Consider the following 12,289-nt stretch of genomic DNA (forward strand, 5'->3'; position numbering starts at 1 on the left):
GGGCGCGGTGGCTCAAGCCTGTAATCCCAGCACTTTGGGAGGCCGAGGCGGGTGGATCACGAGGTCAGGAGATCGAGACCATCCTGGCTAACATGGTGAAACCCCGTCTCTACTAAAAATACAAAAAACTAGCCGGGCGAGGTGGCGGGCGCCTGTAGTCCCAGCTGCTCGGAGGCTGAGGCAGGAGAATGGCGTGAACCTGGGAGGCGGAGCTTGCAGTGAGCCGAGATCGCGCCACTGCACTCCAGCCTGGGTGACACAGCGCGAGACTCCGTCTCAAAAAAAAAAAAAAAAAAAAAAAATCACAAGCATTTCTATACAATAGTAATAGACAAACAGAGAGCTAAATCATGAGTGAACTCTCATTCACAAATGCTACAAAGAGAATAAAATATCTAGGAATACAACTTATAAGGGAAGTGAAGTACCTCTTCAAGGAGAACTACAAACCACTGCTGAATGAAATAGGAGAGGACACAAACAAATGAAAAAACATTCCGTGCTCATGCATAGAATCAATATCATAAAAATGACCATACTGCCCAAAGTAATTTATAGATTCAATGCTATCCCCATCAAGCTACTATTGACTTTCTTCACAGAATTAGAAAAAACTACTTCATGTTTCATATGGAACAAAAAAAAAAAGAGTCTGTATAGCCAAGAATAAGCAATCCTAAACAAAAATAACAAAGCTAGAGACATCATGCTACCTGACTTCAAACCATACTACAAGGCTACAGTAACCAAAACAGCATGGTACTGGTACCAAAACAGGTATATAAACCAATGCAACAGAACAGAGGCCTCAGAAATAACACCACACTTCTACAACTATCTGATCTTTGACAAACCTGACAAAAACCAGCAATGGGGAAAGGATTCCCTATTAAATAAATGGTGTTGGGAAAACTGGCTAGCCATATGCAGAAAAGTGAAACTGGACCCCTTCCTTACACCTTATTCAAAAATTAACTCAAGATGCATGAAAGATGTAAAAGTAAGACCTAAAACCATAAAAACCCTAGAAGAAAAGTGAGGCAATACCATTCAGGACATAGGCATGGGCAAAGACTTCACAACTAAAACACTAAAAGCAATGGCAACAAAAGCCAAAATTGACAAATGGGAACTAATTAAACTAAAGAACTTCTGCACAGTAAAACAAACTATCACCAGAGTGAACAGGCTACCTACAGAACAGGAGAAATTTTTTGCAATCTATCCATCTGACAAAGGCTAATATCCAGAATCTACAAAAAACTTAAACAAATTTACAAGAAATAAACAACCCCATCAAAAAGTGGGCAAATGATATGAACAGAAACTTCTCAAAAGAAGACATTTATGCAGCCAACAAACACATGAAAAAAAGCTCATCATCACTGGTCATTAGAGAAATGCCAATCAAAACCACAATGAGACACCATCTCACGCCAGTTAGAATGGTGATCATTAAAATGTCAGGAAGCAACAGATGCTGGAGAGGATGTGGAGAAATAGGAACACTTTTACAATGTTGGTGGGAGTGTAAATTAGTTTAACCATTGTGGAAGACAGTTTGGTGATTCCTCGAGGATTTAGAACCAGAAATACCATTTGCCCCAGCAATCCCATTACTGGGTATATACCCAAAGGATTATAAATCATTCTACTATAAAGATACACGTACACATATGTTTTCTTGCAGCACTATTCACAATAGCAAAGACTTGGAACCAAACCAAATGCTCATCAATGATAGACTGGATAAAGAAAATGTGGCATATATACACCATGAAATACCATGCGGCCATAAAAAGAATGAATTCATGTCCTATGCAAGGACATGGATGAAGCTAGAAACCATCATTCTCAGCAAACTAACACAAACAGAAAACCAATCATCGCATGTTCTCACTCATAAGTGGGAGTTGAACAATGAGAAAACATGGACACAGGGAGGGGAACATCATACACTGGGGCCTGTCGGGGGGTCAGGAGTAAGGGGAGGGATAGGATTAGGAGAAATAAGCATGTGGGGCTTAAAACCCAGATGACAGGTTGATGGGTGCAGCAAACCACCGTGGCACATGGATATCTATGTAACAAACCTGCATGTTCTGCACATGTATCCCAGAACTTAGAGTATAACAACAACAAAAAAATGAATAGCAGCTGTAACTAAAATACCACTCTGAAGGACTGTAATTGCATTATGATCTCTAATACTCTCTGAGACAAAGCATACTAGATTGCTAGTTTGTATTAATTTACTTTCTCATTCAAATAATGTAATACACTTGTAATCCCAGCAGTTGTGGAGGCCAAGACAGAAGGATCCCTGGAGCCCAGGAGTTTGAGACCAGCCTGGGGAACATAGTGAGATCCCGTCTCTATAAAAATGTTTTAAAAAATTATCCAAGCATAGTAGTGTATACCTAGTCTTAGCTTCTCAGGAGCCTGAGGTGGGAGGATCCCTTAAACCCAGGAGTTAGGGGCTACAGTGAGCTATGATCATTCCACTGCACTCTAGTCTGGGCAACAGAGCAAGACTTTTTTCCAATTAAAATAATAAAAAATAATAATAGTGTAATAAAAGCATCGAATGTGACTTCTGTTTTTCTGCAATCACACTAAAATGTCTAATTGGTGCACTGACATTAAGTGATAATAATTATAATGTAAAATTTACATAAGTATTTTGTTTTATCTTGTTTGTCACCTCCCACCCCCCTGCTAATTCATCCTCTATTCCTCTCTGTGCCACAGGAGGCTGATGTCTGTGAACAACTTCCCCCAGACTTCCTTGCCCTGAGACATTTGCTGCATCTGGCTAATGGGGGAAAAAAAAGATAAGAGTATGGGAATAAAGATAAATTCGAGTCTTTGTTTCTGCTGCCTCTATTCTGCCAGGCTGTGGTTTTGGCAGTGGTTGTTTTTCTCCAATCAAAATCAGATCTCTTACTGGGTGACTCCTCCCAGTGCTCATTTCACTACACTACCACTTCTCTCTTCAGGTCTACCTGTGATAACAGCATTCCGCTGTTGATCCCCAATGGCTCACCATCCCTTACTAATTAGTTACTTTGCCTTTCCTGCCTATACATCAAATATGATACCTTCACTAAACCCTACTCATTTAAGCACTGTGAACATGCATATCCATCTGTGTCCACTGGGACCCTGAAGGATATCATAGGCCAGATGGTTCAGAAATAAAGTTGAAATGTGAGCAATGATAAGGAAAGGAGAATTTGTTACATACCAGTAAAGCAGCACAAATTGGGCCATGGATAATATAGAGGAGATGGGTATCAGAACTGATCCAGCAACTAGAGAAAACATAAAAACATTATGTTGAAAATTTTTATTTTACATTATTCCAGTAGAAATAATAAAAAGAGATTTTCTTACTTGTCATTGTAATATAAGCTTCTAGCAATGGCATGTATACAAGCAGGAATCAGTGGAAATCCTGTAATACCAAAGAAAAAGAAAATAAATTGGATTTTTTTCTACAGATGGTATTTCAAAAATATATAATTAAATACAAAAATTCAAAGATACTCTAGAAGCAAAAAAACTAGCCACTGTATATTTGTTGAATAAACATTATTTGTATAGTCAACAATACACATTATAAAGTATTAGATATTTACATTTTTATGTTTGTGTGTATATGTGTGTATGTTTTCTTCTACTATAATTCATAGGTCATTTTGAATCAGTGGACTTCAGAACTTAACTCTTAAGATGTGTTTCCTAAGCCACAAGGATTAGAAGAAATTCAGCATTCATGTACTTTCTGTGAGATGGAATTGGCCAATATTTGGTACATTATCAGATGTGGAAAAAAGGTGAGAATCACAAGAACTTCCACTATGAGAGAGATTACTTAATGGCTTACATAGTAAGCCATTATTTGAAGAAGAGGAGAAAAAAAGAGATTAATTTATGTACCAAAAATTTGGCAGGCTTTGAACATTCTAAATCAGCTCTTCCAAATATGAAATTAAGCAATGCTTTATAAAGTTAATCAGAATACACTAAAATTGTGTGTGTGCGTGTGTGTATATATTACACCTCTGTATATGTTTTTCTTTCTAGATATAGATGATAGCTTAGATAGATGATAGAGATAGATAGATAGATAGATAGATAGATAGATAGATAGATAGATAGATAGATAGATAGATAGATGGTAGGGTAGATATATGATAATAGATAAGGACAACTTCAGTTTTGTTTCTGGAAACTAGTCCTGTTAAATTCATTTCTGCACTTCATATTTTCTATTATTCCAGTTATTTTTAATATGTCAGAAGTATATCACTGTTTTCTTTGTGAATAATACCACATCAGAAGATTGTGTGGAAAAAAATAAATCTGTTGCATGCCTTTATTCAATTACTAATCCCTCTACTCTTATCATAAAATGACAATATTTTAAACAAATATTTTTAGAATGGAACTTCAAAGATGTTTAAATCCAATGCTCTCATTTTACACGTGGCAAAAATGAATATTCAGAATAGTAAAAAGACTAAATCTTTAATTTATCATTCTACTTCTATTGTTTTAGTCACTACATAGTCAAGATACCCTATTCATTGGCATATTCAATAGAAAAAAAGACACTATTATATATTGACTTGTGACTACTGAAAACAATGGATGAGTCAGTGATTCTTTGCTTAAAATGTTACAATTTGCAATAATAGGCAAAAGTTAATCACCTGATACTTTAAAAATGATTACTCATTGGTATATTCGTATTACAAAGGAACCTGGCATCCTCCAAAGGCTTGTTTAATCCATTGAATCAACAAGCATGTATAACGACACTTACCCCAGCCAAGAAAATAATACCACATTAAGTGTTGCTTCTCTGCAAACACAGCCACCACGATGAGTGTGTGTAGGTAAATGCCTTCACAGAGCATCCAAAAGTAATTACAGCCCATCAGGTAAAGATGAATGAACTGGGACACTTTGCAACTAACCTGTGAGAAGAAAAAAACAATATTTACGTGTTTATGAATTGACATGTAAAACAATAGTTTTAGCTCAGGAAACATGGAACTTTCTCCCCTCCACACAAAATCCCATACATTAATGATTAGGATTTGTGGAATGCCAGTCTTCCTATTCATCTAATGATGCCTTTAAAGTTTTTAGCCACAGACTCGAAAGATTTATAATGGATATCTTCCAGAAAAATGTCTAAATTCTAAATCTACTTTATTTAGTGAATGTGTATTTTCTGAATGTGTTTTTGTTATTATGTAATTATAAGTATAAAAGTGTCACACATAAATAACTTTACACTTATTTACATCATCATGAATCCCTTGACTGTTGCATTCTGCTGAAAATAATAGTAATTTTACAACCAATTCATTAAAAGTGCCCAAATACTTGAAAAGTTTTGCATATTACATGCTCCTCATGCAAATGCTTATTAAATAATCATCTAATATATCCATAGGTTATCCTATCCAAATATGGGGTTTGAGGGCTTTGTGTAAGTAAAAAGAGGACCAGATTATTGTTTCCCTTCTGTTTTTCCTGAGGTCTCCATTTTTGCTTCTCTACTTTAAAACAGGCAAGGAAGAGAGACATTCAAATTACAGCAAAGAAAACATAAAAGAGTAAGAGTGACAGTTTACTCCCTTAAAGAGGAGAATACAATTAAAGCTTTCCCAAAAATACATGACCTGTTACTCCTATTGGCTCCAGTTTCTAGTCTGAAAATCAATAAATGTTTAGTGGCAATTATCATTATTTTTGAAATAGTTTTTTTAACCAAAAATAAAATTGAAAAGAAAATGCACTGGATTGTTAATATTGGGTTATCACAGAATAATAATAATGGCATTTGCCCAGGAGTTAGCCTAAAATACTTTTACAAATATTGTTTTATTTAATTCTTACAGTAGTCCTATGAGGTGTACGTTATCATTAGGCATATATTTTATAGATAAAAAAAACTTAGTACTAGAGAAGTTAAATGATTTGCTAATATTTATACATCAATCATATCTACAACTTGAACATTCCAATTTTGTTTTCATTATATACAATGCATCCTAACTAAAGGATATTTGTAAAACCTATTTATTCATTAAATGTATCTGCAGAATACATAACATTAAATTTTAAATAATGTACCTTTATGTAAAACACAGCATTATATTAAAGTTCACTCAAAGGTGAAAATGAGATAGTCTACTATATGGAAAGAAATTACAAATCTCAGCTTCAACTTTTTATCTAAAGAGTTTTTAAATATTTATATTTAATTGGGCTTCTAATTCTTCATTTCATTCAAAAAGTTAATCGATAAACCATTACAATAAAAAAGAAGAACATACTGCAGAAAAATATTTCTATGCAGGGCATTAGTAATACAGACAAAACAAAAATATATGACAATTTATAATGTGTTTATTAAACACATCTTTGTGTACAAATACGAGATTTAGAATCTCATGCTCTGCCGCTTCAAGACAAAACTCTGAATCTCCTTGTCTTACAGAAATTCACTCTAAAATGGCAGAACATTAGCCAGATTTATATGTTGCTAATTATACCCCAGTGTGTTTTCTAATCCAATGACTTTAGAGTGGAACATATACAAGATTAAGCAATCCGGATGCACATGTGCAAACGATGCAGGGAATTTTAGAATTTTGAAAGTTACTCTAAAAACACACATAAAACACACACGAGACTGTTTATTGACCCACTTGTTAACAATTCTTTCCCTTCCTGATTTCAGTCACTAATTTTTTCTTTTAAAAAACACTTTATGTAGACACATACACATATACAAAATATAGTAAATATTCCATAAACATTATAAAAGCAGATAATTTTTACAATTTGAATGTATGTTTATGTATTCAGATATTTTAATTTAAACATTTTACATATGCATATAGCTTACACAAAATATATACATTTAGATAAGTAAGTTTTAAACTATGTTTTAAAAATATGGCCTGTAAGGCAACAATTTATAAATGTTTATTGAGATCGAACACTGTAGTTCCTTTTAAAACGTTATGCTATGAAGTTTAATCTCAAGTAGGATACGTACAGTTCATTCTTTTCCGGTTTTATTGACTTTTTAAAGTCAACCCGATACAAAAAATATACTTTATTTAAGTTTTCCATGTGCATGTACTATTTTTTCGAACTATGCAGAGTTCATTGCTTTGAGTTTTTATTTGGATTGAATAAATATTATGTAGTGATAAACTATTATGTCTCATAGCAGGAGGACTCTACAGCTATAAAATGAAGTGAAGATATGTGTATATGTATAAATAGCTGAAGCAAATAAATATATTACACTTTTTGATGTTCACTCATTGTATCTTGGGGAATATTGAGAATACTCTGGGGGAATACTCTGTAGAGTAGATGTAGCTCTATTCTAATGTAGAAAGGTAAATATTTCTCAATATTCCCCAAGATAGAAAGACTTGAAAATATACATATATGTCAGACTTGAAAATATACATATTTGTGTACTTAATTATACACATTATGCATATATCAGCCATGTTCCCCCTTTCCCATTAGGCCCTTGAACCAAGGGCACAATCTTGGTTTACTTACAGGATTTGTGGCTACTAAGGCCTGGTTGTTGGCCACTGCAGTGAGGTGAATGATTGTTACAACAGAGTTACAAACAAATGAGAAGAACAGATTTTTGTGTAAGGTAATCCTTTGGCAACTTAGGCTCCTAAAAAGCAAGAAAAACAAGTGTGTTCACATCATAAAATGTTTGTTTATTAATCATTATTCAAATAAGATACATTCCCAATTCATAGCAGCTGTTCCACTTTTGAAAGAATTATTTTTTCTCCCTAAGATCCACTCATTATAAAATCTTAATTAGGGAAAACCTGTAAGTGCTTAAAACCTAGAGACAAATGAGTTGCTCCAGTAGAGGTAAATATACATAGGGCTAGAAAATTTGCCTGTACAAGGCCTCTACATGACTTTCTCTATTAATTTCTGAACATAATTAATAGTTTAACTCATTTTGCAAACATTGGGATTCAGTAAAGTTAGATAATTGATCAAAACTTATGCAACTGATTAATTTGAACACTTTGTATTTGCTGTCAGATTCTCATGTGGATAACTCTTTTTTCATTATACCATATATATTGTTCTGTTTAAATATAACTGTGTGTTTTGTTGTGATGATGGTCATTACACAGACTAATCTGGAAAAAATAGCAAAGTATTCAGAATAGATGAATTGATAAAAATGTAAACTTAGCAACCAATGAGATTTTCTCAGCTTTACTGAATTTTTCTAATTGGTGCAGCCATATGTAAGGTAAAAGTAATACCACCTTTTACTAGAGTTCCTCTTTTATAAAACAAAAGAGAGTTCACTGTGTGGAGTTCACATAGAAGTAGATTTCAACAAAAAGTGCCACTAATGATAAGTGATGTCACTCTTAGATTGAATCCACCTCTACTCTAAGAAGATTGTGCACATATGACTGCCTGCCTATGTTCAAGCACTACCTCCTTTATAATGCATTTACTCAAAGACTCATTATGATTAAAGTTTCAAAATAATATCATGGGATCCACTTGTACCTGAATATTTAATGTCAAGTGTGAACTCATATGAAGGAAGACCTGAGGAATTATTTCACTAGAGGCATACAATTTCATGATATGTGTGTGTGTGTGTGTGTGTGTGTGTTTTAAATGCCATCAATATGATCCACCTATATAATCCACTATATATAATTCAAGCCAAAGGCTTCTATTTTGGAAACTTTAAGGAGACCTTTACCTTATTTTATCACTACATCTCTTTATCTTAAATAGACTGTGTGCCCAGGATATTAGAATTAAGATGGGATGCCAAGGTTTTCTATATTTAAAAATGCAGTTTAGAGTATATTGCCTCTGAAATTGCCTTTCTTCCAGCTACAGGCCAGTGATTCCATATATAGCTCTAGTAATTAAAGAGCCTGGAGGAATATTTGATCCAAGTCAATATTTATAAATTGTCAATATATGCCTTCTACAAGACTTCTATGAAAGGATGCATGGGCAAGATGGCTCTTGGAACGACTGCTGAGTGTGTGTAAGACATTCATATGCCAACAAATATGTGAAATCCAGCTGGAATCCATCAAAATAGAAACAACTGGAACCAGCTAGTATTTTCACATTAAAGAGTGGTTTACTTTGGCCTGACTTTGTAGTGTATGGGAGTAGTGACGGAGGCAGTAATCAGGCCTTATCTACAGATTATTGATTATATTCTATAGAAAAAAAGAATCTTTGAAAGTTTTGAACGAAAGAGTGGCATGATTCCTGCTATTACTTAGGAAAATTCAACACTGAGAGAAAGACAATCCTATTTTTGATAAAATGCCACAGCAATGACATAATTACTTTCTGTTCATTGAGCATGAAGAGAGTTAATGAATATCAGAAAAAGTCTAGTAAATAATGTTATTTTCAAATCAGTTATATTATGTGTGGTTTATTTCTGTAATTCATCAGTGTTCCATGATGATAGTTATAGACATACAACATTTGTTCATATGGTCTTATTTTAAAATGCCTGCTTTGAGCTTAGCTATGTCTATTGAGTGCCAAGTATTGTTTAGAAAGGAACTGCTTATCCATGCAAATATACATGTTTTTAGTAATACAATATAAGTAACTCAGCTACCATCAAGGGAAAAAAAGTAAAGCATTTTTCTTAACTGGATGATTTTGTCATTTTTCTGCTGAGCACACATATCTCTAAGTCCATTGGCTAAGACATATCTATAAATAACAAAATTTCATAGTTTTCAAACTATAACAAAAAGATTGAGAAGGTTTGCTTAAACAGCAAGTAAAATATATTCGTAAGAAGTAAGTTGAAATAAAGGAAAGCAAACATTGAAGGAGACTTTCAAAAACAGAACTATTCTGCCATTTAAAAAAAAAAATGGACTTCTCTCATTCATTGCGTTACAGATGGAACTGGAGGACAGTACATTAAATGAAATAAACCAGGAACAGAAAGAAAGCCTGCATGCTCTCAATCATTTGTGGAAGCTTTAAAAAAGTTGATTGCATAGAAGAAAAAAGTAGAACTAGAGGCTGGAAAGGGTAGGGGGAAGGTGGAGATAGGAAGAGATTTGTTAAAGGATACAAAATTACAGCTAGATAAGAGGAATAAATTCTAGTGTTCTGTATCACCGTAGGATGACTATAGTTAACATGTAGTTTTAAATAGCTAGAAGGATTATGTGAGCATATTGCATGATACTAAAAATTAGAAAAATAATTAAAGATAACTACAAGAAGGATATTGAATTTTCCCAACACAAAGATATTATAAATATTTGGGATGATGGATATGCTAATTATCCTGATCTAATCCCTATATATTATGGATTTCTAAACATCACTCTGTACCCCATAAATATGTACAATTATTATATGTCAATTAAAAAGTGAAATAAAATAAATAAGACATGATGGAACAGCTGAAAGATAGGAGCTAGGAACATAATAAATACATTTATATTTTAACTGTTTATATTAATAATATTCACATGTGAAAAGATTGGAAGGGAGTAAAATAAAATGCTAACTGTAGTTAGTTGATGAAAAAATTTAATCCTCTTGTATACAGTTAAAGTTTAATCCTATTTGTATAAAGTTAAACATCTTCTATGATGTTCTGTATTTCTGTTCCTGTCAGAATTCCCTTTTTTTTTTTTTTTTTTGAACCTGCTCCTGCCTAAATTTGTCTTGAAAGGTAAGTACTTAAAAATGAGCTGCCGGTATATATTCTCTTCCAAACATGTCATTATTGTGAGTCAAACACACACACACACACACACACACACACACACGACTTCTTATTCTCTTAGTATGGGATAAAAGGATATACCGTATTTCCCTTTTTATGACCCAAACAATATCATTATGGGTAAAGTTTTGAAATAATAGAATGAAATTCCCTTGAAATTTATTGAATATTTAATATCAAGACAAAACAAGTTCTTAAGAAGATGCATTAAGTAATTTCATTACAAAGACATTAAAGTTTATTCAGAGTGTTTTACACAATTACCCAAATAACGTGGTCAGACTGGATAATCCACCCTATATAACTCAAACCAAAGACTTCTGCTTTGGAAACTCTGAGATCCAGTTTAGCTGCCCAAATTGTAGTAAACTGGACCATTGCCACATCATTTCATTTAGTGTTGTGTAAATATGTCCTACTGTCTAAAATACTAACCTTTTGCTTCAGTTTCTTCCATTTCTACCTCCAGGCACTGTGCAACTTGAACAAATGCAGATGCTAAGTAACATATGGTTTCTATCAATGTCTAGTGTAAAAATGGCTCAGATTTTTCTGACGATGCATATTGTTTTTTTCTAAACATATTCCTTAACACATGTAAGTAGATTGGTACAAATAGAATCAACTTTTAAGTAAAAACCAAAAACATGTCATTGGTAAACACATGATTTGTTCAAATGAAGCCCTAAAATATTTGTATATTTTTTCAAATACTAACCTGTAACAAATTTTACCTACTTTAAATTCTTAAATATTTTTATTTTATTCAAAATAGTAAAAGCAATTATCTTAGAGGCTTAGAGAACGTTTACAAAAATCTTTCGCTTTCTTTAAATTTTATAATCTCCCTTTCTATCCCAGCATAACCACAGAACAGAAAATGTGGTTTGTGGGTCCGGATTGTTTCTATTTCGTATTTTTTACATATAATTATTTTAAAATGCTATTTCAATATGCAATTTTGGCAAACAGAGTTACAGAGGCAGTTGATATTATTGTGTCAACAAAATCATTATACTTTATATGTAATGAAACTGTGTCTTTCAATTCACTTTTGGAACAATTTTAAAAGCAAGTAGCGTCAAGTCACTGTGTAGTTCAGACAGTGAATCTGAACTCTGCCATCTATTGACGGTATGACTTTGGGTAAATTATTTAAGATATTGAATCTTTAATTTTCTAATCTGTAATTTAGGGATAAAAATTGTACTTCATAGGATTGACTTGAAAGTTAGAGGAGGTAAATCACTTAAACTCTTAGCGTAACATCTAACCCATGATAAACACTCCATGTTAAGTTAGCTGTTGTTTTTTAACATAATTACCATATTGCTGATTTTAATCAAATACTCTAATGGGTTTTAGGTACAAATAATAAAATAGCATGCAGGTTTACCTCAGTAATGTAAAACTTCCTTTATATTAAAATATGTATATTTTAAGTAA

The 12,289-nt window shown here is 33.1% G+C and overlaps 1 protein-coding gene across 1 annotated transcript in view; it reads right to left on the reverse strand.

Annotated features, from left to right (window-relative positions):
* CALCRL (calcitonin receptor-like) overlaps nucleotides 1–12,289 on the reverse strand; it is a 114,649-nt gene that overhangs the window by 12,376 nt on the left and 89,984 nt on the right. Inside the window, exons 11-14 of the mRNA XM_012000076.1 lie at nucleotides 7,609–7,735; nucleotides 4,832–4,985; nucleotides 3,397–3,457; nucleotides 3,248–3,314 (exon numbers count right to left, since the gene is read on the reverse strand). Coding sequence (XP_011855466.1) covers nucleotides 3,248–3,314; nucleotides 3,397–3,457; nucleotides 4,832–4,985; nucleotides 7,609–7,735 — 409 coding nt within the window. The remainder of the gene's footprint in view (nucleotides 1–3,247; nucleotides 3,315–3,396; nucleotides 3,458–4,831; nucleotides 4,986–7,608; nucleotides 7,736–12,289) is intronic.

This window comes from Mandrillus leucophaeus, unplaced genomic scaffold, assembly GCF_000951045.1.
Source record: "Mandrillus leucophaeus isolate KB7577 unplaced genomic scaffold, Mleu.le_1.0 Scaffold615, whole genome shotgun sequence".
Lineage (NCBI taxonomy): Eukaryota > Metazoa > Chordata > Mammalia > Primates > Cercopithecidae > Mandrillus > Mandrillus leucophaeus.